This window comes from Balaenoptera musculus, chromosome 2 (genome assembly GCF_009873245.2).
Source record: "Balaenoptera musculus isolate JJ_BM4_2016_0621 chromosome 2, mBalMus1.pri.v3, whole genome shotgun sequence".
Classification (NCBI taxonomy): domain Eukaryota; kingdom Metazoa; phylum Chordata; class Mammalia; order Artiodactyla; family Balaenopteridae; genus Balaenoptera; species Balaenoptera musculus.
The window spans coordinates 108,887,540-108,915,399 of record NC_045786.1 but is presented as its reverse complement, the minus strand read 5'-3'; the positions used below and the strand labels follow the sequence as shown (position 1 = coordinate 108,915,399).

At 36.1% G+C, this 27,860-nt stretch overlaps 1 protein-coding gene across 4 annotated transcripts in view; it reads left to right on the top strand.

The window, feature by feature from the left end:
• The window catches only part of HEATR5A (HEAT repeat containing 5A), a 114,888-nt gene that overhangs the window by 44,079 nt on the left and 42,949 nt on the right, over positions 1-27,860 (top strand). For all 4 annotated transcript variants that reach the window (XM_036842428.1, XM_036842427.1, XM_036842426.1 and 1 more), the window contains exons 12-16: positions 2,713-2,865; positions 3,887-3,986; positions 16,548-16,657; positions 21,757-21,920; positions 22,145-22,320. In XM_036842428.1, coding sequence (XP_036698323.1) covers positions 2,713-2,865; positions 3,887-3,986; positions 16,548-16,657; positions 21,757-21,920; positions 22,145-22,320 — 703 coding nt within the window. The remainder of the gene's footprint in view (positions 1-2,712; positions 2,866-3,886; positions 3,987-16,547; positions 16,658-21,756; positions 21,921-22,144; positions 22,321-27,860) is intronic.

Below are 27,860 nucleotides of genomic sequence, written 5' to 3'. Positions count from 1 at the left end.
ATGGACACTTAGGTTGTTTCCATGTCCTGGCTATTGTAAATAGTGCTGCAATGAACACTGTGGTACATGACTCTTTTTGAATTATGGTCTTCTCAGGGTATATGCCCAGTAGTGGGATTGCTGGGTCATATGGTAGTTCTGTCTTTAGTTTTTTAAGGACCCGCCATACTGTTCTCCATAGTGGCTGTATCAATTTACATTCCCACCAACAACATTGCAGTCATTATTCTTTGATCTTCAAATTGTTTCATCTTTAGTCATTGGGAGCCCCTAGTAGTTGGTTCATATGAACCTAGTGTTCTTTGATAACGTCTTTATTTTTGGCATGACAAGATGTCCCAGCTTTTACATCATAATTTCTGCCTTATAATGAGGGGCAGTTAGATACAAAATTCTAGAAATGACTTACTTCCACGGAGTGGGATGTTAGGGAGAGGAGATCAGAGAGGACCCAGGTCAGAAGGCACGTAGGAGATTGGCATAGTTGTATATATTTAACTGTGATTAAAGTTACGTATATGTATTTTTAAAAAAATAATAATTTCTGCCTCAGCTTGCAACCAGTCATTTCTCCAAGGAGCTCTGATTATATTTTGTGGGAACTGGAATTTAGATGATGGTCTGAGTGCTTTATTAATTTTTGCCTGGCAGTTTTAACACCTGTTTTGCATTTTCAGCATTTCCTTCACCATTTACAATTTTCATTATTATTTTTAACAAATTCACTGTTCTGAACTAATGTAAACTCATATAGACCACATTTAAGTCCATTCCTCACATGTGAACTCCAACATTTTTAACCCTTTTTTGCTATACTTCCCAATTTATCTCATGCCACATACAACACCTTTGATTCACACACAGGTATCTACAATGTGTGTTTGGTTTTTGTTAGATCCAACATTATTCTTGGCGTTAATGAACTTACTCTTGTTTATTTTTTTAACTTTGTAATTACTACAAACATTTTTAGTAACTTAGTTTACATATGTTTCTGAAATATAAATTGCCTTGTTACCTCTCTGGGAAGTGATGCAACACTGTTCACTCCTGAGTTAGAGAGGTATCTTAAGGGTACAATGGCAAATATTTATGGAACTTTTGTCAGCTGTGGGTATTCCCAGTGACTTCATACTTACTTTGTTTTTTGGTATCTGACTAAATTTTGCATTCAGAATTTTCTCTATTCCCACAGTCCATTATATGAGTATGCCTGTGTGTGCATGTGAAACCTCTTACAGTCACTTATTCTTAGTTGCCTTACTCCAGTTTCCTTATTTTATCCCAATTCTAGGATGTTTTTAGTACTACTTCATCAAAGAAAGTAGTGAGCAAGGAGTGAATTAGGTTTATTTTGCTGTAGGGATTAGCCTAGGGCCTCTTCCTAAAAAGCAAGTCAGGAGAAAAATGAAGAAATTATTTTGTTAATGTACTAAATTGCATGCTTAAAAAAAATGATTGGCTTGCTATTGCCCTTTCATTTTGCCATTATGCTCTCACCTCTTCATATGCAAATAAGACAAGTTTTGAATGATAACTACATAATGTCAGATATATAAATGCTTATCATGGATGGAGCACTGTTTTATATAAACTCATATAAGCCTCAGAAACTGTCACATGAGGTAAATACTGTTGTTATCCCCATTTATAGGTAGGAAATTGAGGCACAAAAAGATTAAGTGACTTATCCAAGTTTAAACAGCTAGTAAGTGGATGGAGCCAGGATGTTAACCTAGGTGGTCTCCTTCAGAGCCCAGTACAGTTCTATGCTGTGCTGCCATACTGCAGAAGAAAAGCATGCAGTCAGCAGAACATGGGAATAAGAAGTAGGGAGTACTTACAGGAGAATTTTAAGATAACCCCAGAATTTTAAAGAATATTACTTGGGGAGAGAAGCTGTGCATTTGGGTTTTTATATGTCTTAGTTCTGTTTTCTTAACTGATAATGCTGCATGCTATCAAATACTTAAGTTAGCTCTCTGTATCCGTGGGTTCCAAATCCACGGATATAGAGGACAGATTGTACTATGCCACTTTATATAAGGGACTTAAGTATCCTTGGATTTTGGTATCTGGTGGGGGTGGGGGGGGGGTCCTAGAACCAATCCCCCACAGGTACCAAAGGACAACTATAAAAAGCTATCATTGTACAGTACATTGCCTTTCATTACTGGGTTTGTGTATTCAGTTCTAAATGTTGCTTTGAAATATTAAAAAAAAAAAGTTCCATTTAGACGTACCATATCTGATTTTTGGCCTGGAACAAAGTTGCTATCAAAAGTTAGAATTACTTTCAGAATACAATGTTATTTGTTATGAACAATAGTACCTTGCATTTACGTAGTACATTAGTTTTTCAGGCTACTTTAAAGTACACTCTGTTGTTTGGATCTGGACAGACCTTTGGAGATAAGCAGTGCAGGTAGTTCTGGCTTCATTTTACGGTTAAAAGAAATTGAGGCTCAAAGAGGTCACAGCAGTAGTAGGAGAGAGGACACCAGAGCCCAGACTTGACTGTTAGTTCCTTGTTTTTCCTCTCTGTACTCTAGTGCCTTCAGATAGTCATTGATCAGTAGTACATGCATTGGAACCAGAGGGACAAAGTAATCCAGCAGTAGTAGATTAAAATATGTTTACTTTAAGAGGCAAGGGTTTTAAAGAGTAACCACTTGGGGTTCTTTTACAAGTGACGAGTTGAATAAATTACAGGTCCTGCGTTTGTCAGTCATCACCTTGCTCGAGTTCTGCTGTTGTGGAAGTGTGTCTTTCCAGTGTCTCCGAAAGATCTAGAAACAGAAAAGAGCCGAGGAGATTCATTTACATGGCAGGTAACCTTGGAAGGACGAGCTGGTGCTCTCTGTGGTAGGTTGAGTTTAGTCTTTTCTCTCCTTTTCCTCTGGCTTTTTGCATCCTTTAACTTTACATATACTTGTATGTTTTATTTAAGTTTGGGGGAAAAATCTGCTTCTGGGGTTTTTTTTTTATTGAACATAATTGATTACTTGGTGATTATAACAGAAGTATGATGTAATAAACCAAATTTACATGTCCTTATCCTTAGGATACATGTTTTATTATAATGTGATCAGTTGAGAAATGTTAAGATTGCTTTATGTTAAGTAGGCATTCATTCCTCTTTTCAGAAAAACTAGGGTTGAATTTAATTAGCATTGACTAAGTATGGTTTCCATTTAGTTTTTTATATGTGAAAGTTATACCCTTCTACAACACATAGACCATTAAAAAATAGCATCCACCATGAAAATTTGAGCTTAAGGAGCCGTAGGTTCCCTGAAAAGACATGGAAGCACTGATTTTTTTTTGAAGCACATTTTCTTAAAAACCATCTTTTTTAAGAGTAAAAATGCCATGAATAAACAAACAAAACCAAAATCAGTGCTTCCTTGAAACTGAATCTAACTTTTAAATATTCACTTTATTCTACATATGAAATAACTCCTTATAAAAACTTGTGTGTTTCAGGTAACATCTATAAAACCTAACATGCTGACTTAAAAGTCAGCCTGGTTCCTTAGAACTAGTGTAGAACTGGCAAACTTGAGGGTCTAAGCTGCTACTTCTGAGCTCAAGGGCTGAGTAAAATCCCAGGAAAGCAACATTTTGTTAATTTGGTTGTTGGTCTCTTTTAGTAATTCTAGAAAGTTTGGGGGTTTTTTTGTTGTTGTTTTGTTTTGTTTTTTTTTAGTTTGATTGGAGGTAGAAGACACTAGCTTCCTTTTATTTTACTAGATTTTCAAGAATTTTTTTGGTTTTAGCACATTTCTTTATTCCTCTAACAAAAATACAAATGCTGTACCATAATTGAATGCTTTCTTCATGGTTCATTGCACTCTGCTAAGTAAAAGTCTGTTCTATTTTTCAGCTATCAAGAGCTTTGTTTCCCACTGTGGTGATCTCCTTACTGAGGAAGTAATTCAGCATCTTCTTCCACCACTTCCTTGCGCTGTGGATTTGCTAACTCTGTAAGGATCCGCTATATAGACTTGATAAAAATTTTTAATAGCAATGAGTTACCCTCTAGTTATGTAATATCTTATTAAGTACCTTAATAATGCCAAGTTTCTGTGGTTGGTGAATGATTTTCCATTTGCAGAGGAAGGCAAACATTTAGTTATGTGATTTTTTTTTATTTTTTAGGCTAGGATCTTGAAAGGAAAGTACATATTAAAAGGGAAGGAAAGTTATTTGGTGGATAATGTATCTTCCATACAGTCAGATTTAACCAAGAAATTAAATATTAAGCCTGTTAACCTTTTCAGGTATGCATTTTATTGGTTTGTTAGTGCTATTCTGTGTTCTTAAGAACCAGATACTTGTTAACAGTTTCAGGTTTTTGTTGTTTATATTTTCATACATTTGACTTACATTTTTTAAAAATCCAATTTATGTCCTGGTCACTTATAATTTCCCAGTTAATAAAATGTACAGTTTAGAGAAAGTCTTTCCAAAAGGTATTTAATGATATAACATTTTATGTATACAGAAAAATACAGTTAAGATTATGGCTTATGAAGTGTCATAATAAAGTGAAAACCTGTGAATTCAGCGCAACTAGCACAGAGGTTAATGAAGGTTTGCTGTAAAGGGCCAGAGAGTAAATATTTTAGGCTTTTTGGCCCAGTCAGTCTCTTTTTTTTTTTTTTTTTTTTTTTTTTAATATTTATTTATTTATTTATTTATTTATTTATTTTTGGCTGTGTTGGGTCTTCGTTTCTGTGCGAGGGCTTTCTCTAGTTGCGGCGAGCGGGGGCCACTCTTCATCGCGGTGCGTGGGCCTCTCACTGTTGCGGCCTCTCTTGTTGCGGAGCACGGGCTCCAGACGCGCAGGCTCAGTAATTGTGGCTCACGGGCCTAGTTGCTCCGCGGCATGTGGGATCTTCCCAGACCAGGGCTCGAACCCGTGTCTCCTGCATTAGTAGGCAGGTTCTCAACCACTGCGCCACCAGGGAAGCCCCCAGTCAGTCTCTTTTGTACCTACTCAATTCTGTTGTAGCTTAAAAGCAATCATAGCTAATCTGTAAATGAATGAATGTGTTCCAGTAAAACTTTATTTACAAAAACAGGCAATGGGCCGGATTTAGCTATCCCTGGACAAGAACACTGATACTATTGAAGTTATATGTGTGCTCCTCTCTAATACCATTCTTTCTGCCTTAGTTTAGAGGTAATCACTACCCTGAGTTTTAGAGTTGTCATTCTCTTGCATTTTTAAAAAGTGTATCACATAATACATGTTTCCCTAAACAGTACCTTGTTTAGTTTTGCTTGGTTTTGATCAGGCAAATGGTATCATACTGTTTCTGAGACTTGCTTGTTTTACTCAACATGATATTTCTACACTTCCTCTGTGTGTCAGCTTGTTCATTCTTTTCGGTTGCTGTATATTTAATTGTGTGAATGTACAGCAATTTACCCTCCTGTCAATGAAATATCCAAACTATTTTCCAAAATTTTTGCGTATGTATATCAATAGTATATGGGAGTACCCTTCAGTCCACTTCTTCACCAACACTTACTCAGACATCAACTCTGGTTAATGCAGTAGGTGTAAATTGGTATCTTGTTATGATCTTACCTTATATATCTGGTTCCTGATGCTTTAAGTGCCGTTCTATATGTTTATTGTTCCTCACTATTTCCCCTTCTGTGAAATCCCAATTCATGCATATCTGTACCTATTTTTAGGTAACATTGTGTTTTGATTAATAGACATGGTGTTTTGTTTTTTTTTTTTTTTGGCTGTGCCACACCCCTTGCAGGATCTTAGTTCCCCAGCCAGGGACTGAACCCAGGCCCCACAGACATTCTTAATTTAAATGTCAAATTTATCAGCCTTTTACTTCTTGGTTAGTACTTTCTGTCTTTTGATTTAAAAAATCTTTCTTCAGGGTTATAAAGATACTTTCTTTTATTTCTCTCTAAAATGTTTAAGGTTTTTGTCCTTCACATTCAAGTCATTAATCTATCTGGAATTTATTTTTATGTTTGTAGTGAGGTAGGGTTCCAATTTCATTTTCTTTTTTAATATGGATAACAAATTGTCCCATACTTTACTAAAGAAATCCATGCTTCCTCTCTCTGGTGACTGCCATTCACCTTTGTTGTGTATTATATTGCCATATAGACATGGTCTGTTTCTGTGCTCTCTATTGTATTCCATTTGTGTGTTTGCCCATTTCTGTGCCCATACCACATTGTCTTTATAATAAATTTTAGTGTCTCTTAGAGCAAGGTTTTTGGCCTTATTCATCTTTAGGCATAATTTGGCCCTTTTTGGCAATTGATTGTCTCTTGTTGAAATTTTAATTGGAGTTAAATTGAATCTGTAGATAAACTTGAAGATAATTGGTATTTCTATAATACCCATAAACATGATACCTCTCCTGTTGTTGAGGTTGTTTACAAAGTATAAAATTTTTTCTATGTAAAAGTCTTATATGTCTTTTAAAAAATCTCTTCTTAGCTAGATACTTCATATTTTTCTTTGCAGTTATTAAATAAGTATGTGGGAGTGTGTGTGTGTGTGTGTGTATAATCTCTTTATTGCTATTGTATTAAAACATGTAATTGATCTTATATCCAGCCACCTTGCTAAATTTTCCTATATCAAGCATTTGTTTGTAGATTCTTTAGGATTTCTCCCTTTATGATATTTACTCATATATTCATTTGTATTCTTTCTCTCCCCTTAACGTGCTAACTAGATGACTACCACTTAAAACTGAAGAGAAGTGGTTTGTTAAAGGGAATGTTTCTCATGTTTCACAAATATGAATGATGCTTGATACAGGCTTTTTAGTAGATGCTCTTTATCAGATTAAGAAAGTATCCTCTTCTTAGTTATCCACATTTTGTTTTGGTTTGGTTTGGTTTTTTGTTTGGTTTGGTTTTTTATCGTGAATGAGTTTTGATGTTTTATAAAGTGGTTTAATCTGATAACTTTAATGTAAAAAATTTTATTGACTAATTTTTTTTTAAATTTTTATTTATTTATTTATTTTTGGTTGTGTTGGGTCTTTGTTTCTGTGCGAGGGCCTTCTCCAGTTGCGGCAAGCGGGGGCCACTCCTCATCGCAGTGCGCGGGCCTCTCACTATCGTGGCCTCTCTTGTTGCGGAGCACAGGCTCCAGACACGCAGGCTCAGCAATTGTGGCTCACGGGCCCAGCTGCTCCGCGGCATGTGGGATCTTCCCAGACCAGGGCTCGAACCCGTATCCCCTGCATTGGCAGGCAGATTCTCAACCACTGCGCCACCAGGGAAGCCCTATTGACTAATTTTTTACTTGGTTGCATTCTTGGGATAAACTGAGCTTGGAAATAATTATCTTTTTTTGTAAACTTCTGGATTTGGTTTGCTTATGTTTGGATTTCTCCACATATATTCATCAGTGCGACTGCCCTATAATTTTCTTTCTTGGATGCCTTCCTCAGGTTTTCATCAGTTATACTAGCCTCATGGAATGAGGTAGGTGAATGTTTCATCAAGTTCTGTGGAGGGGCTTTTAGGAGATTGGAATAATGTGTCACATGAAACCACCTGTCTGTAAAAGAGTCTGGATCGGCTGTTTTCTTTGTGGAAAATTTTTTTTAAACTACATATTTCATTTCCTTAATTGCTTTAACTGTTTGAGGTCTGGTTTGGGGGTTTGTTTTGCTTGTTTGTTAGATTTTTTTCCAGGAATTTTGCCATTGCATCTTCATCTTCACATTTTTTGGCATGAAATTTTTCTTAATGTTCTCTTATTGTCTTAATCTCTGCTATATCTATAACGTCCCTTCATCCATTCCTGATTAGTTTTCAATATGCCTTCTCTTTTGTTTTTCCTGATCCATCTCATGAGAGGTTTATCTGTTTTATTAACCTGTACAAAGAATAACTTTGCTTATGTTGAACTTGGGTTTTTTTTTGAATTTTATTTTATTTTTTTTATACAGCAGGTTCTTATTAGTCATCCATTTTATACATATCAGTGTATACATGTCAATCCCAATCTCCCAATTCATCACACCACCACCCCCACCCCCTGCTTTCCCCCCTTGGTGTCCATACGTTTGTTCTCTACATCTGTGTCTCTACTTCTGCCTTGAAAACTGGTTCATCTGTACCATTTTTCTAGATTCCACATATATGCGTTAATATACGATATTTGTTTTTCTCTTTCTGACTTACTTCACTCTGTATGACAGTCTCTATGTCCATCCACATCTATAAATGACCCAATTTCGTTCCTTTTTATGGCTAATATTCCTTTGTATATATGTACCACATCTTCTTTATCCATTCGTCTGTCAACGGGCATTTAGGTTGCTCCATGACCTGGCTATTGTAAATAGTGCTGCAGTGAACACTGGGCTGCCTGTGTCTCTTTGAATTACGGTTTTCTCTGGGTATATGCCCAGTAGGGGGATTGCTGGGTCATATGGTAATTCTATTTTTAGTTTTTTAAGGAATCTCCATACTGTTCTCCATAGTGGCTGTATCAATTTTCCTTCCCACCAACAGTACAAGAGGGTTCCGTTTTCTCCACACAGTCTCCAGCATTTATTGTTTGTAGGTTTTTTGATGATGGCCATTCTGACTGGTGTGAGGTGATAGCTCGTTGTAGTTTTGATTTGCATTTCTCTAATAATTAGTGATGTGCCTCTTGGCCATCTGTATGTCTTCTTTGGAGAAATGTCCACTTCGGTTTTCTGCCCATTTTTTGATTGGGTTGTTTGTTTTTTTCATATTGAGCTGCATGAACTTTTATATATTTTGGAGATTAATCCTTTGTCCGTTGTTTCGTTTGCAAATATTTTCTCCCACTCTGAGGGTTGTCTTTTCTTCTTGTTTATAGTTTCCTTTGCTGTGCAAAAGCTTTTAAATTTCATTAGGTCCCATTTGTTTATTTTTGGTTTTATTTCCATTACTCTAGAAGGTGGGTCAAAAAAGATCTTGCTGTGATTTATGTCAAAGAGTATTCTTCCTGTTTTCCTCTAAGAGTTTTATAGTGTCTGGTCTTACATTTAGGTCTTCAATCCATTTTGAGTTTATTTTTGTGTATGGTGTTAGGGAGTGTTCTAATTTCATTCTTTTACATGTAGCTGTCCAGTTTTCCCAGCACCACTTATTGAATAGACTGTCTTTTCTCCACTGTATATCCTTGCCTCCTTTGTCATAGATTAGTCGACCATATGTGTGTGAGTTTATCTCTGGACTTTCTATCCTGTTCCGATGATCTCTCTTTCTGTTTTTGTGCCAGTACCATATTGTCTTGATTTCTGTAGCTTTGTAGTATAGTCTGAAGTCAGTGAGTCTGATTCCTCCAACTCTGTTTTTTTCCCTCAAAATTGCTTTGGCCATTCGGGATCTTTTGTGTCTTCGTACATATTTTAAGATTTTATGTTCTACTTCTGTAAAAAATGCCATTGGTAATATGATAGGGATTGCATTGAATCTGTAGATTGCTTTGGGTAGTATAGTCATTTTCACAATATTGATTCTTCCAATCCACAAACATGGTATATCTCTCCATCTGTTTTTATCATCTTCGATTTCTTTCATCAGTGTCTTACAGTTTTCCACATACAGGTCTTTTGCCTCTTTAGGTAGGTTTATTCCTAGGTATTTTATTCTTTTTGTTGCAGTGGTAAATGGACTTCCAAGGCTATGTTGAATAATAGTGATGAGAGTGGACATCTTTGTCTTGTTCCTGATCTTAGAGGAAATGCTTTCATTTTTTCACCATTGAGAACAATGTTCGCTGTGGGTTTGTCATATATGGCCTTTATTGTGTTGAGGTAGGTTCCCTCTATGCCCACTTTCTGGAGAGTTTTTATCATAAATGGGTGTTGAATTTTGTCAGAAGCTTTTTCTGCATCTATTGAGATGATCATATGGTTTTTATTCTTCAGTTTGTTAATATGGTGTATCACACTGATTGATTTGCATATATTGAAGAATCCTTGCATCCCTGGGATAAATCCCACTTGATCATGGTGTATGATCCTTTTAATGTGTTGTTGGATTCTGTTTGCTAGTATTTTGTTGATGATTTTTGCATCTATATTCATCAGTGATATTGGTCTGTAATTTTCTTTTTTTATAGTATCCCTGTCTGGTTTTGGTATCAGGGTGATGGTGGCCTCGTAGAATGACTTTAGGAGTGTTCCCTCCTCTACAATTTTTTGGAAGAGTTTGAGAAGGATGGGTGTGAGCTTTTCTCTAAATGTTTGATAGAATTCACCTGTGAAGCCATCTGGTCCTGGACTTCTGTTGGATGATTTTTAATCACAGTTTCAACTTCATTGCTTGTGATTGGTCTGTTCATATTTTCTATTTCTTCCTGGTTCAGTCTTGGAAGGTTATACCTTTCTGTGAATTTATCCATTTCTTCCAGGTTGTCCATTTTACTGGCAAAGAGTTGCATGTAGTAGTCTCTTAGGATGCTTTGTATTTCTGCAGTGTCCGTTATAACTTCTCCTTTTTCATTTCTGATTCTGTTGATTTGAGTCTTCTCCTTCTTTTTCTTGATGAGTCTGGCTAAAGGTTTATCAATTTTATCTTCTCAAAAAACCAACTTTTAGTTCTATTGATCTTTGCTATTGTTTTCTTTGTTTCTATTTCATTTATTTCTGCTCTGATCTTTATGATTTCTTTCCTTCTACTAACTTTGGGTTTTGTTTGTTCTTCTTTCTCTAGTTCCTTTAGTTGTAAGGTTAGATTGTTTATTTGAGATTTTTCTTGTTGCTTGAGGTAGGATTGTATTGCTATAAACTTCCCTCTTAGAACTGCTTTTGCTACATCCCGTAAGTTTTGGATCATCATGTTTTCATTGACTTTTGTCTCTGGGTATTTTTTTATTTCCTCTTTGATTTCTTCAGGGATCTCTTGGTTATTTAGTAACATATTGTTTAGCCTTCATGTGTTTGTGTTTTATACGTTTTTTTCTCTGTAATTTATTTCTAATCTCATAGCGTTGTGGTTGGAAAGGATGCTTGATATGATTTCAGTTTTCTTAAATTTACTGAGGCTTGATTTGTGACCCAACATGTGATCTATCCTGAAGAATGTTCCATATGCACTTGAGAAGAAAGTGTAATCTGCTGTTTTCAGATGGAATGTCCTATAAATATCAGTTAAATCTATCTGGTCTGTTGTGTCATTTAAAGGTTGTGTTTCTTATTAATTTTATGTCTGGATGATCTGTCCATTGGTGTAAGTGAGGTGCTAACATCCCCCAGTAGTATTGTGTTACTGTTGATTTCCTGTTTTATAGCTGTTATCATTTGCCTTATGTATTGATGTGCTCCTATGTTGGGTGCATATTTATTTATTTATTTATTTATTTATAATTAATTTATTTTATTTTTGGCTGCATTGGGTCTTTGTTGCTACGCGCAGGCTTTCTCTAGTTGCGGCGAGCAGGGGCTACTCTTCATTGTGGTGTGCGGACTTCTCATTACAGTGGCTTCTCTTGTTGCGGAGCATGGGCTCTAAGCATGTGGGCTTCAGTAGTTGTGGCTCACGGGCTCTAGAGCGCAGGTTCAGTAGTTGTGGTGCACTGGCTTAGTTGCTCCATGGCATGTGGGATGTTCCCAGACCAGGGCTCGAATCCATGTCCCCTGCATTGGCAGGAAGATTCTTAACCACTGCACCACCAGGGAAGCCCCTGAGTGCATATATATTTATAATTGTTATGTCTTCTTCTTAAATTGATCGCTTGATCATTATGTAGTGTCCTTCCTTGTCTCTTGTAACATTATTTTAAAGTCTGTTTTATCTGATATGAATATTGCTACTCCAGCTTTCTTTTGATTTCCATTTGCATGGAATATCTTTTTCAATCCTCTCACTTTCAGTCTGTATGGGTCCCTAGGTCTGAAGTGGGTCTCTTGTATACAGCATATATATGGCTCTTGTTTTTGTATCCATTCAGCAAGCCTGTGTCTTTTGGTTGGGGCATTTAATCCATTCATATTTAAGGTAATTATTGACATGTATGTTCCTATTACCATTTTCTTGTTTTGGGTTTGTTTTTGTAGGTCCTTTTCTTCTCCTGTGTTTCCTACTTAGAGAAGTTCCTTTAACATTTGTTGTAGAGCTGGGTTGGTGGTGCTGAATTCTGTTAGCTTTTTCTTGTCTGTAAATATTTTGATTTCTTTTGATTTCTCCGTTTAATCTGAATGAGATTCTTGCCGGGTAGAGTAATCTTGGTTGTAGCTTCTTCCCTTTCATCACTTTTAATATACCGTGCCACTCCCTTCTGGCTTGTAGAGTTTCTGCTGAGAAATCAGCTGTTAACCTTATGGGAGTTCCCTTGTATGTTATTTGTCATTTTTCCCTTGTTGCTTTCAGTAATTTTTCTTTGTCTTTAATTTTTGTCAATTTGATTACTATGTCTTTCGGCGTGTTTCTCCTTGGGTTTATCCTGTATGGGACTCTCTGTGCTTTCTGGCTTTGGGTGGCTATTTCCTTTCCCATGGGGAAGTTTAATCTCTTGAAATATTTTCTCGGGTGGCTATTTCCCTTCCCATGGGGAAGTTTAATCTCTTAAAATATTTTCTTGGGTCCTTTCTCTCTGTCTTTTTCTTCTGGGATCCCTATAATGTGAATGTTGGTGTTTTTAATCTTGTCCCAGAGGTCTCTTAGCCTGTCTTCATTTCTTGTCATTCTTTTTTCTTTATTCTGTTCTGCAGCAGTGAATTCCACCATTCTGTCTTCCAGGTCACTTATCCGTTCTTCTGCCTCAGTTATTCTGCTATTGATTTCTTCTAGTGTATTTTTCATTTCAGTTATTGTATTGTCCATCTCTGTTTGTTTGTTCTTTAATTCTTCTAGGTGTTTGTTCTTTAATTCTTCTAGGTCTGTGTTAAACATTTCTTGCATCTTCTCGATCTTTGCCTCCATTCTTTTTCCGAGGTCCTGGATCATCTTCACTATTATTCTGAATTCTTTTTCTGGAAGGTTTCCTATCTCCACTTCATTTAGTTGTTTTTCTGGGGTTTTATCTTGTTCCTTCATCTGGTACATAGTCCTCTGCCTTTTCATTTTGTCTGTCTTTCTGTGAATGTGGTTTTTGTTCCACAGGCTGCAGGATTGTAGTTCTTCTTCCTCCTGCTCTCTGCCCTCTGGTGGATGAGGCTATCTAAGAAGCTTCCTGATGGGAGGAACTGGTGGTGGGTAGAGCTCAGTAAAACTTTAATCTGCTTGTCTGCTGATGGGTGGGACTGTGTTCCCTCCCTGTTGGTTGTTTGGCCTGAGGTGACCCAGCACTGGAGGCTACAGGCTCTTTGCTAGGGCTAATGGCAGACTCTGGGAGGACTCATGCCAAGGAGTACTTCGCAGAACTTCTGCTGCCAGTGTCCTTGTTCCCTCAGTGAGCCACAGCCACCCCCTGCCTCTGCAGGAGACCCTCCAACACTAGCAGATAGGTCTGGTTCAGTCTCCTATGGGGTCACTGCTCCTTCCCCCTGGGTCCTGATGTGCACACTACTTTGTGTGTGCCCTCCAAGAGAGTCTCTGTTTCCCCCAGTCCTGTTGAAGTCCTGCAATCAAATCCCGCTAGCGTTCAAAGTCTGATTCTCTGGGAATTCCTCCTCCCGTTGCGAGACCCCCAGGTTGGGAAGCCTGACGTGGAGCTCAGAACCTTCACTCCAGTGGGTAGACTTCTGTGGTATAATTGTTCTCCAGTTTGTGAGTCATCCACCAAGCGGTTATGGGATTTGATTTTATTGTGAGTGCGCCCTCCTACTGTCTCATTGTGGCTTCTCCTTTGCCTTTGGATGTGGGGTATCTTTTTATTGTGAGTTCCAGTATCTTCCTGTCAATGATTGTTCCCCAGTTAGTTGTGATTCCGGTGCTCTCACAAGAGGGAATGAGCGCACGTCCTTCTACTCCGCCATCGTGAATGAAACTTGAACTTGTTTTCTATTTCATTAATTATTGCTTGTTATTATTCCCATTTTCTTAAATTCTTGTTCTTCTTCTGACACCTTAATTTGAATGCTTAGCTCATTGAATTTCTTTTAATTCTTTTAATATAAGCTAAGGCCATAATTTTCCCTGTAAGGGTCCAGTTGCTGAATCCTACAAGTATTGAAATGTATTATTTTTTCAGTTTTATGTGTTTTATAATTTCATTATAATTTCTTTGAAGTTGTTTAGAAGTATGTTTTTAAGTTTCTGAATGTATGGAACAGTTTTTAGCTTGCAGTTTTGTTACTGATTGTTAACGTAATTGCATTGTACTTAGTGAATGTGATCTGTATGTTACTTGTCCTTTTAAATTTGTTGAGACTTGCTCTGGGACAAATGTTGTTCTTTTAGTCACATTGTTCTGTCTATTTTCACTAGTCTTTTCTCTGTTTAACCTATCAATAATTGAGAGTGATGTGTTAAACTCCTCCACTGTGATATTGGGTTATCAGTTTTTCTCCAAAGTTTTATTTTTCCTTTTTCATATTTTGAGAAAGTAATTATATCTTCCCGATGAGTTGAATCTTTTATCATTATACAATAACTCTCTTCATCCTTAGTAATTATTTTTGATTAAAGTCTAATGTTTACAGTATTATATGTGTGGTATGTCTTTTTCCATGTCACTGTGTTTTTAGGTATATCATAAACTGCATATAATTGGAGTTCTTAAAAATTGAATCTCACAATTTCTGCTTTAAACTGGCAATTTGTGAATTTCTTTATCCGATTTGCTGTATATTTTGTTGGATTCATGTCTTTCAGGAGTTCTGGAAAAGTGGCTGTTATCCCTTCAAATATTGCCTGTTTTCCGTTCTTGTTAAACTTTCCTTCTGGAGCTGTGATTAAACAAATTTTCAGTCTTTTTGTATTGTCTTCCATGTCTCTTAATCTTTTTCTAATATATATATTTTTCCTTTTCTTTCTGCTGTTTTCTGGGTGATTTATTCTGCTGTCTCTTCCAGTTCACTAATTTTCTCTTCAGCTGGGTTTAATTCAATAGGCCTTTGCCTCTGCCAGGACCTGGGACCATTTAAACTACCTTCAGGAGATCCCATTTATCAACACTACCTTGCCAGGGGCACAAGCTCAATTGAAGTTCTTTTCTTGGTATTGGTATTGGTGTTCCCACTCTGATTTCAGCTCATGTTTTGTTTCATGCATTTTATGTTTGTTTGTTTGGGGGGGTGGGGGTTAGCCTTGGAAAAGTCCCTTTCTTCAAGTCTAGCAATGCTAATTATCTTTTATCCAGGATCTAAGTGTATTTATAGAGGAAGGCCCTTCAGAGACTCTAATCTACCCTACTTATAGAAGCAGAAACCCCTAGGAATGCTTTCCTAAGTTCTTATTTTGTTGTATAAATCTTATTTTCTTTAAACACACACATGCAAACAACCCTCTGAACTAAATTCTGTTGTATTTAAACTAAATGAATGTTGCAGGATTTTTAAGAATATAACTTGTAATTTCTTAATGTTTTGTCAATATGATTTAAATAGTTTTCATATGTCAGCTGTAATTCTTCCAGTCTTGTTTTAGAGAAATAGAAATTACAGTGGATTTATTCTTAACTTTCATAACTAAAAAACTTCTACCCAGGTTTTATAAATGTTGTTTACTAACCTGAAAGATAAAAAATGGAACCAACTTTTTCTTTTTTAATAAAATGACAAGTTAAAGATAACTCTCTTTTCATCTAGAAACGAGTAAAAGCAAGCAGTATTTTTCTAGAAAATACAAATGAATAAACATTGCCAGAATTTCTTAAGAGTACCTGGAAATCTCATTCTGTGACAGCATAGTGGATTTATTCCAGTGGCACAACAAAAGTAATTCCACTGAATTTCTCTATTGCTACAGAAGATGAAAACTACTCCAATTGATAACGTGGTACCTTGGCAAAAAGTAGTAATCCTTTAATAAATATTTGTTAGATGAATGAATATCAGTAAAATGATGTCTTAATACCAGTAGTGAGAATGAATAGAAGATTTTAAAAAGTACATGAACGTGAAAGAAGAGAGTGAACACAGGAAGTGTTAAGAGATTTTATGACTGGAACTTTTAGGGAAACATTGGCTTAGCTTGTGCTTTATTAAAAGAGAATTTGTTTTATGGTTTTGTGTATTTTGATGATTCATTTTTATTTGGTGATCACATTCCAGACCAAGTTTCTAACAGACACTTGGATTTTTCTCTAGGTATTTGTGTCTTCAATTTGTTTGTTTCTTTGGCCTGTTCCTTTTCTATGTAATAGACTTTATTTTTCACAAATGCAATGTTGTAAATTTTGGAGTTTAGTAAGAGCTGCAGCTTCTAGACAAGATACAGCCTTAGAAATCTTAGCTGAATATATAGTTTTATGAAGTGTGTAGAAAAGATAGCAAAATAGTTTTCATGTGTGACGCTTATAATTCCTCTTTTAAAGTCACACATTATAAAATATAATAAAAGCAGCGCTAATGTTCACTAATTATATATAGCTACTTTATATGTCAACATGTTGAATATTTATACGTTGTTGTATAACTTACATACTTAAGATGTATTTTTTCTTTTACTTTAAGGCTTTCTTCAATACTAAAAACATATGGAAGTCCTTTGAAAACACCATCAGTAGTTTATAGACAAAGGCTTTATGAATTGTTGATCTTATTACCTCCTGAAACCTATGAAGGTATGTGCCTTACAACAAAATGTTTTACTGTTTGTGGCTAATACAGTGCCTGGAAAGTAATACCTGAACAAATGAATTATATGGCAGTTATTTAGTGCTTTGTTTCTAGGAGGTTTAGGGAGTTCAGTCTTAACCCATGTGTTCATGATTTTATAGTAAATAAAATACATTTAAAAAAAAAAACTACTTCTTCATTTCTTGCTGTGTTCTCTCTTCTGAGAAAAAGTCTCTAGTTTCACTGTGTGGGAGAGAATGAGTCACAAAGATTGGTCTTGATTCTACTCCAGGGTTTTCTACAGAATATATAATGGAAATGTATTAGAAATTTGGCCACTCCTAGTTTCCTTCTAGAGTGGTTATCTGTTGTATACATTTCCTTCCACTATTCCATTCTTAACTCTGCCCAGATAGAAGTTTAATTTTGAACAGTATACCAAGGTATAATTGATTTTATAAAGTTTATAATGTAGGTTTTGCTTTTATTAGGCCCAGGATGGCTTTGGAATACTAGAATACTGCATTTGGTAAAATAAACTTGCCCCTATTTTACAATTAGTTCTAAAACTTTTCTTGTAAATTTAAAATACAGTTTTAAGAAAATATATTGCTACTACTACTGAATAACTTAAGATGCTTGTTTTAAGAGGTGAAAGCTGAAAGTTGTCTCTAATGGGAGCATCTATTTTTTTTTTAATTTTTATAATTTTCAACCAACCATATTAAGTCGATTGTTTCTTCAAATCTATTTCTTGTAAAAATACTGCTTTTATTGTTTTATATCTTTATTCTGCAAATAAATGCAATATAATATATACCACAGTAGTTCAAAATATTGACACTAACTTATAACTTCTGTCTTGGCCTTTATCATTATGTGAGTGATCTTGTTCCTACCACCTCTCTTCCTGGTTCACAAATGTACCTAGCAAAATGTTTGATATAAAATAAGAATTTTGTATTTACTTCTCTGGAAAAAAACTGGATACATTGCCCTTTCTCAGAAACTGTATCAAGAGTCATTTCTGTATGCCAGGTGCTGTACTAGAAATTGTATATATTACCCCATTTATCTTAGGATAATACAGTGAGTTAGTTACATTTTCCTCATTTGACAGATAAAGGTACAAAGAGGCTACAAAATCCAACTCAAGTTTATGTATCCAGTAAATAGTGGAATCAAGATAACATAGGTCTGTTTCATGCTGTGCTGCCAATCCATTTATAAGTAACCTAGTAGAGACTTAATAAATAGACGAAGCTTAGTGATAGGTCTGTCTCAAACTACAGATGAAAAAATTGATTTTTTGAAGTCTTCATTAACCATATAGGAATATTAGGATATCAACTTAAAATCCACAGTGTATCTTCTGATAAATGATAATATAAGTCCGCCCTTGAAGGACTTAAAGAGAACAACAAAGTCTTGTACTATTTTCTCAGAATTGGAGTTTGGGAATGCAATCAGAAGTCTTTAAGGAATAATGAATATACTAGTGTATAGATTTTTTTTTTTTTTTTTTTTTTTTTTTTTTTTTTTTAGTGTATAGATTTTAAATCAGTTCCAGAGTGTTCACTGGGAGATGAAGTCAGGAATTACAATGAACTAACTTGTTGAAAAAAGAAAATCTACATTTACCCTCTTTGTCTTTTTCAAGTGTATCTATTTTTCTAACATGAATTAAAGAAGAAACTAGTTTATAGAACAATGAAAATATGGATATATTAATATTTTTATCTTTCAACCAAAAATAATAATTTGCCATGTTGTCTCTCTTTTTTCCATATGTACAAGTATGGAAATAGAATTAAGCAATTTTTTTCCTTAAGGACTTCTGATTTTTTTTTTAATGCTATTCTATTTAATAGATTCATATAATGGGTATGGGTGTATAACAATCAGAACTTTAAAATATCAACTGATATTTTAAATAACTTAGCTCAGGACTTCCCTGGTGGTGCAGTGGTTAAGAGTCCGCCTGCCAATGCAGGGGACATGGGTTCGAGCCCTGGTCCAGGAAGATCCCACATGCCTCGGAGCAACTAAGCCCATGCGCCACAACTACTGAGCCAGTGTGCCACAACTGCTGAAGACTGCATGCCTAGAGCCCGTGCTCCACAACAAGAGAAGCCACGGCAATAAGAAGCCTGCGCACCGCAATGAAAGAGTAGCCCCTGCTCGCCGCCGCAACTTTTGGGGAGTTCCCTGGTGGCTTGGTGGTTAGGATTCTGGGCTTTCACTGCAGTGGCCCAGGTTTGATTTCTGCTCAGGGAACTGAGATCCTGCCAGACACCTGGCACGGCCAGAAGAAAAAAAAAGAAGAAGTTATATAACTTTTCATCATGGTTGTCCAACAAAAGCAGACTTTTGTCATAATAGTTGCTTAATTTTCTGAAGCTTATGGAGTAAAAATTGGGTTCTTAATTTTTATTTCCTGTCTTAGTTTTGTTACGGATCTCCTTTCAAGTATTTTAATTTTCTCTACACTGAACATTGCTCCTCGTTAGCATCAGAAAGTGCTGTATTTCTACAACAAAAGCGTATTTGCATTTTAAAATTGAATCATCTTTGAGTACTTTGTTCAGGAACAGTTAGGCCAGCAGTCACTTTAAATGAGAAATGGAGATTTACCACTGTTGTCACGTTTAGCTGTAGTACCAAACATACCTTGCGTATTGTACTACCAACAAAATTATGTTTCTGAGTACCATATACTGGTGATTAAACTAACAGACATTCCTTTAAGCAACTCTCGTTTGCTTCATTAAGTTTTTATTATCCCTGTCTGCTGTCCCCAATTCCTGTGTAACCTCTCCTTTCTCTAACCTCAGCAGTTCTCTTTTCATCCTCTATGAAACTTAGTACTTCCTACCTTCATTTTATAGTTAACATGTGTGTGTCCAGTATCTTATATCTTCTTTTTTTTATATATATGAATTTATTTATTTATTTATTTTTATTTTTGGCTGCACTGGGTCTTTGTTGCTGCGCGCGGGCTTTCTCTAGTTGCGGCGAGCAGGGGCTACTCTTCGTTGCTGTGTGCAGGCTTCTCATTGTGGTGGCTTCTCTTGTTGCAGAGCACAGGCTCTAGGTGCACAGGCTTCAGTAGTTGTGGCACGTGGGCTCTAGAGCGCAGGCTCAGTAGTTGTGGCGCATGGGCTTAGTTGCTCCGTGGCATGTGGGATCTTCCCGGGCCAGGGATCGAACCCATGTCCCTGCATTGGCAGGTGGATTCTTAACCACTGCGCCACCAGGGAAGCCCTTCTATCTTCTTCAAGGGAGGATTATATATAATAACATCTTTGTATATTATATTAAACACAGCATCTTAAACACAGTTTGAATGAATGAATGATGGAGCATGATAGTTAAAAGCTCAAGTTCTGAAGCCTGGACTGCCTGTGTTTCAGTCAAACTCTGCCCTGTAACTGCTGTGTGACCTTGGGCAATTAACAAACTCTCTGTTCCTGTTTCCTTACCTAATAAAATAACAGTACTAACTGGACCTCCTGAGGTGGTTATGAAAACTATATGTAAAGCTTTTGGGACATTTACTGACACATATTACATCCTCAATAAATATTTGTTGTTACTACTCTTACCACTACTAATAATACAGAAAATAATGGGAGGTGAGCCCTTCCTAACTCATCCTATCACTTCTAATAAGTAGACTCAGTCAAGTCTTCATTTCGTTCTGATGGTGTTGCTTAAAATCAAAAGTGAATGTTTCTCCAAGATGATTTTTACTCGTTCCTAAAGTACTTAAGTTACAAGCTAGCAAAAGTCATTTATGCTCTAGGTGGATAAAATTTTCTATTGCTAATCCATCAGAAAGTAGGATAAATATCTTTGAAATGGTAACTTAGGTCACTGTGATAAATGGACCAGTTTTTCCAAATGTATATATAAAAGAGCCAGCCATACATTGTCTCATGTCTTATGGAAAATCTCAATGCTGCCTATGAACTAGGTTGGCGCCCAAAATACAAACAAACCAAAAAAAAGATGAATCCTCCCTAGATCCAGGTTCCAATTTACAAAAAAATGCAGACATTAAAGGAACAAATTAAATTACCTTGGGGGCTATAATCTGTAAAAACTTCTATAGAACAAATCATCTCATTTCTTCAAATAAATTACAGGGAATAAAAGTAGAGGGAAGAACTTTAGATTGAAAGAGACTTAAGATATATCAGGTAGCTACAACATGTAGACTTCACTTAGGTCTGGATTCAAACATAAAAAGCAAACAAAAACAGGCATTAATGAAGCAATTGACAATTTGAGCACTGAACATGTATTTGATGTTTAGTGATTTTTATTTATTTATTTAATTAATTCATTGTATTTATTTGGCTGCACCGGGTCTTCACTGCGGCATGTGGGATCTTCGTCGCAGCATGTGGGCTCTTAGTTGTGGGATGTGGGATCTAGTTTCCTGACCAGGGATCGAACCCAGGCCCCCTGCATTGGGAGTGCGGAGTCTTAAGCACTGGACCCCTAGGGAAGTCCCTGTTTAGTGATTTTTAAAACACGAAATTGTGATAATGAGATTGTTTAAAATGTCCTTAACTCTAGTGATACACGATGAAATATTTATAGATGAAATGATATGCTTTCCAGGGGTTGCTTCAAAATAATATGGGGAATGGTGAGATAGTAGATTGGGAGTATAGGTGAATGAGGTTAATCCAGCTGATTAGGATGTGTGACAGTCGTACGCTGGGGTGGTGGGGTGTTAGGGTGTCATACTATTATGCCTTCTTTGTCTGCCTTTGTATCTATTCCTCTTTTTTCATTCTGTTTTTATGCTTTATGTCATTTAAATACAATGGTTGTAGTATTTATTCAGTATCACAAAGTATACATCCACACATACTTCGAGATGTCTGTTCTTATCCTTGTGACCAGCAACACGTAGTTGAGCCATTCATTGGTAGGACCTTCTCAAGGAGGAGATATATTAGCTTCGGCTGTGATAGGTTAAAGTTAGCTGATATGTAGATTAAAGTTCAACCTGGGCTTTTTTAACCCCATTCTTGGACCAGTTAACTGCTATTACTAAATTGCTAATTGCCCTTTTTCTCTGATTGAACAGGATACCTTTGTGCTGTCCTCAGAGAGCTGGCTGCTGACTTGACTGCCCCCGATATACAGGTGGCAGCATCCACATTTTTACTTCCACGCCTCTGTCATCAGGATGATCTTCTAATATTAAGTCCTTTGCTACAAGATACTGACCATAGATTTATTGAAGAACAGGTATGGTCATTTTTCAATAACTCTTTGGGTTGATTCAATCTGTAAACAGTGGTTTTATTTTTATTTTGGGGCACGCCTTGTGGCATGTGGGATCCTAGTTCCCCGACCAGGGATCAGACCCGTGCCCCCCTGCAGTGGGAGTATAGAGTCCTAACCACTGGACCTCCAGGGAAGTCCTGAACAGTGGTTTTAAAACCTTATATGTAATTTTTTTTTTCTTTTAGCTCCTGCTTGGTAATGGTATTGCTTGCGGAAGTCTCGAGTATGACCCTTATTCTATTTACGAGAAAGATGTAGAGGGAGATTCGGTGCCTAAGCCCTTACCTCCAACACTATCAGTTATTAGCTCTGCAGTCAAGCTCTTTGGAGTTGTATGTGCTCATGTGGGAGAAGCTCAAAGGTAAACCATCTTCAGTAGTTCACTTATCCTGAAAAAACATTTCAGGATTGGTAATTGGTTCAATGAATGCATAATAAAGAACCGGTGGGTAAGAATGATGTTGTCAGAAGTTCTCATTAATATCAAAGATTTCTTATAGATGACAGGTGAAGGTAAGATTAAGGGCTCTTGTTCATTCACCTGGCTAATATTTAATAAGAAGTGATTAAGTCAATGATGAGATTAAACTGAAAACTGCTAGGCACTATTGTGGATGCAATGCTTTTCCCACATTAGCTTCTCATCTAGCTGAAAATACAAATGAAAAACTCAGTGACACAAGAACAGTGATTTATGAGCTATTGTTACAAAGTAAAACACTGGTTTTCTGCTTACACAAGGTCTCATAGGCTTTCTTACCTTGGAGGCTTTATCAAGCCATCATAGATCCAGGGATTAGTCTTCATTTTAGTGGATTTCAAAAATTAGATTAAAACAGATCAGTCTTCAATTTGGTGGATTCACTTCACTCAAAATGAACTTTGGTTTTTAAAAATCAAAGGCTTCTTGGACTTCCCTGGTGGCTCAGTGGTTAAGAATCTGCCTGCCAATGCAGGGGACACGGGTTCAATCCCTGGTCCGGGAAGATCCCACATGCCACGGAGCAACTAAGCCCGTGCACCACAACTACTGAGCCTGTGTGCTGCAACTACTGAAGCCTGCACTCCGAGAGCCCGTGCTCTGCAGCAAGAGAAGCCACCGCAATGAGAAGCCCACTCACCACAATGAAGAGTAGCCCCTGCTCGCCACAACTAGAGAAAGCCCGCGTGCAGCAACAAAGACCCAACACAGCCAAAAATAAATAAAATTTAAAAAAAAAAATCAAAGGCTTCTAATGATTTCTCATTGAGAATGAGTTTCTTAATAACAGGATAATAACTTTCTTGGGGATCAAAAAACACTTCTGATAGCTAGTATCCAGGAAATTCTGTTTCTATCTGAGACACTGTGTGGGAAGTGAATCTCTCCCATGGGCTGTGCTGGTTAACAGTTTGTAAATTATTAACTATCCTCATTCATTCCCATTCATTCTCTGTCTCTTTCATGCTAGACAAGCAACACGCATTTGACTAGATCATAGCTTTTACATCATTTTATCTGTTGTCGTCCAGAGAATACCAATTAGGTAAGGAATTTACCTTGGTCTCTTTGATGAAGACTCACAAAAAATATTTGAGTCTTGTCAGCAACACATTTCTGAAACAGGCTTTTGGATAGTTTATTTTCAGTGGATAGAAAAATGAGTAACATTTATGTTGATTTTTAATAGCTTCATGTCTTTATTTAAAATGATAGTATTGATAGTATTTACTCAGTATTATATGTTACATGTATATTTTGAGATTAATTTCAAAAGTGATTTGAAATTTGTAGCCTATAGTTCACTGTGTATACTGTAACTATAAAGTTTTGGTTGTATTTTAAGATAATATATGACTAAATTATAAATGAATGCTATAGCAGTAAAAGATGAGAGGAGAATCACAGTGGACTGGAATTTTCAGAGAAGAATTGATGGAGAGGATGAGATTTGTACTAGTCTGTAACTGTACTATTATCTAGTACATACAGTTAGTTTAAAGTAATTAATTTGGATTAATACAGCAGTAACTACAGTAGATGGAACAGGGATAGCCTTGTGGGCAAAAGATTTAAATTAAGCATGTTTTTAAATGACTCCACTAAACTCTTTTTGATAGGTCTCAGATAAGAAGTGAAAAAGAAAAGTATACTTCTTAGAAGCTTTCCTTTTAAAAAATTGATGGTATTACTCTCCTAAAGAAGGTGGGGTGTTTTTTTGGTTTTCTTTTTTTTTATTTCTCCCAGATTTATTGCCTAATTACAGTCTCAAGGAAGTAGTTTCTTATTTCTGTTGTTTAAAGTTTAATAAACTTTAAAACGTGCCAAATTTCTTTTTATCCCACCTAGATGAAAATAATATATAGAATGAATATTCAAGGGAGGAGAGGTTTTGTTTGTTTTAATAAAAAAGTTGAGACCTGGTAAAAGCAAAACATTCTGTTTGGATTCTAACTGAATAAAAATAGTAGGCAGTGGTTTGGAGAATTTTAAAGGAAGTTGTCTAGCAGGATCCCAGATTCAGCAACTATCAGCAGTCTCCAATGGGTGCCCTTAGAGCACCACAGAGAAACATTGATAGGAAAGTTAAGTTTCTAATTTCCTGTTATCCTAGGTATGATACTTGTTTAAAATGACAGACGTTTCTTCTTTGGGCCATAGATTTGCATTTCTAGAGAAGAAATATCTTAAAGTACCTGTATTCAACAACAAGTGAATATTTTAAAGCATTTTGTTATCGTGGTTATCTTCGTGTTTAAACAGTTTAAAAGAAGCTCTTGTAGTTAACATGACATTGTCCTAAGATTAGAAATAGGTTTTTCATATTTTATTTATGTACTTAGAAATTAAATTGTCTTTAAATCAGTTGATTATCTTTATTTTTTATTAAATTTATTTATTTGTTTGTTTGTTTTTGGCTGCATTGGGTCTTCGTTCTGCACGTGGGCTTTCTCTAGTTGCGAAGAGCAGGGCCTACCTTTCATTGTGGTGCGCGGGCTTCTCATTGTGGTGGCTCCTCTTGTTGCGGAGCACAGGCTCTAGGCATGCCGGCTTCACTAGTTGTGGCACACAGGCTCAGTAGTTGTGGCTCACGGGCTTAGTTGCTCCACGGCATGTGGGATCTTCCCGGACCAGGGTTCAGACCCGTGTCCCCTGCATTGGCAGGCGGATTCTTAACCACTGTGCCACCAGGGAAGTCCCTAATTATCTTTATTTTGACTATAGGATTCTAAAAATAAGAGAACTTTGCATCGATAATTTTAAAGCACTAAAATGTTTAAAGCTCTGGAATATCAAGATATTTTACACAGAGAAGAAGTTATTACTGATCTTGTGCATGTGTTGTTTATGGTTACTTTTCAATATATTTTGCACCTAATTGCAACGAATGAATTACTTAATTCACCTGAAGATTGTTTCACCCTTGACTGTACATTGCAATCATTGGGACAACTTTATAAAACATAGATTCTGACTTAATAGTAATGGTATGCATACTACATTGGGCACTGAAATTTTTAAAAACTCCTTAGGTGATTCTGGTGTACAGCCAGGTTTGAGAACCACTGCTAAAAATGCTATAAAATAATGTAGATTGTGAGTTGATGGAGAGAGAGGAAAAGGATAGTTATAGTTCTCAGTAGTGAAAATTTTCACCATTATACACCCTCTCTGAAAGTATAAGTAAGGTAAATCAGCATTTTCAAATTTTATGTCTTTACTGTTTACTCAGTTACCTATGTGTTTTTATTTCATCCAGACTCAAAACTTTTAATATCTAATTTCATTCTGAATTAATAATTATATGTTATAATTGATACCACTTAGGAATACCAATTCAGTATTACTGAAAACTGGTCATCTCCATCTTCCTGAAGATTCAGAATGTTTTGTTGCGATCTCTGTCAGAATTTGGGGGTAAAGGATGGAGAAAAATATTTTGGGCTCCGGTAGTCTCATTTACAGTCTTTGGCCCATGAATGTGGGCAAGAAAATAGTACAGGTCAGGTTTTATTATAATGTAACAAAATTCTCAAGCTCTAACCTTAAGTATTTTTACTACTTTCAACATGACACAGTTCCATTATAGCAGGTGACTAGGATGTGATCTAATAATGATGTTTTAGGTTTTAAATTCATAAGGCTGACCATATGGTTATCCTTAATTTTTCTTCCTGCAGGGCAATTTGGGCATAAATATATTCTTGAAACATAATGACTTAAATATGATCTTGGAAAACAGGCAGAAAAAACTTTTATATGATACATTAATCATGTTATTTATAATAAAAATTAGAAATGGCCTAAATGTCCCAAACTAGGGAACTGGGTAAATAAGGTATTGTATTGCCAGACTATATAATACTAACAGCTATTTAAAATTATTTCAGTACATGTGGAATCTAAAAATACACCGAACTAGTGAATATAACAAAAAAGCAGACTGACAGATACAGAGAACAAACTAGCGGTTACCTGTGGGGAGGGGGAAGGGGGAGGGGCAATATAGGGGTAGGGAATTAAAGGTACCAACTATTACGTAAAAAATAAGCTACAAGGATATATTGTACAACTCAGGGTATGTAGCCAATATTTTAAAATAACTATAAATGAAGTGTAACCTTTAAAAATTGTGAATCACTATATTGTACACCTGTAACTTATATAATATTGTACATCAACTATACTTCAATTAATATAAAAAAGAAATATCACAGGAGGCCAAGATAAAAAAGAGAAAAAAAATTATTTCAGTACAGTAATTAGTAAGATGGGATTAATGTTTAGGGAAATGAAAAAGAGTTACTAACAAAGTGTATACACTGTGATCCCAGTTTTCTAAAAATGACATCCGTATACCTGGGGTGGGGACGGGACCGGGGAGAGACTAAAACAAAGATGTCAAGTGTTAATAGTGGCTCTTTCCAGATGGTGGGATTATGGGTGAATTTTATTTTTCTTTCCTGTGCTTTTCTGAGTTTTTCAGGTTTATTATGATGAACAGAATTAACCTTGAAATAAGGAAATAAATATTTAACTAAATAGACTAATAGTTACCGTGGTTTTTCCCCAAATTTTTAGTGATCCACCATGTTTATTATATTCTCTGAGTTGATTTTATGTATATTGCTTTCCTCAAGTCATACACATGTAACTTCACACCTTCCCTTTTTTCTGACTTAACTTCTTCCACAGCTGGGTTTTTTAAAGCACAATACCCATATCTATTCTGTTTTGATAACAGAATTGTCATTTGGAACAAAACTGTATTTGGGTCTTGTGGCCTCACCAGAATGATAGAGATTTAGTTACAGGCTCAGAGATACTATTGCAAGTACGTTAGAGTTGAGTAAAAGTACACCCATGTGCCATCTTAGCCAGTCATGCCCTGTTTTTACTCACTGGGTGCAACTGTCCTTTATATTGTTCAACAAGCACATTTGACTGCTGACTACATGCCAAACCCAGATACTAGAGAGATGAACATAAACTATAAGGTCTGTGCCTACCATCAAGATAGTTCACAACGGAAGAAGTATTCTTAAACATTATTTCAGTTTTCCTGATTTAAAGGGAGAGAAGGGGGGAAAGGAAGTTCAGAGCTCTGAGGCAATGTTTCTGAACATTGGAGAAATTGGTGGGAAAAAATGGGGTGATTTATTTCATGGTTTCATATCTTTAATCTCAACAAATGGATTTTTAAAAAGGACATGAAAAACAACTTATGGAAGCTACATTAAAACCCATGGACACATTCAACCCCACGCTAAAAGTAATGTGCATATATTCATCATAGTTAGAATTGTGAAAATAAGAAATTTGCTCTCCACCAGTAGGAGAATGGTTGAATAAATTGTAGTATGTGTGTAGTAAAATTTGGCTTCCTGAAAATTATCAAAGAATAAAAATGATTTGAAAAG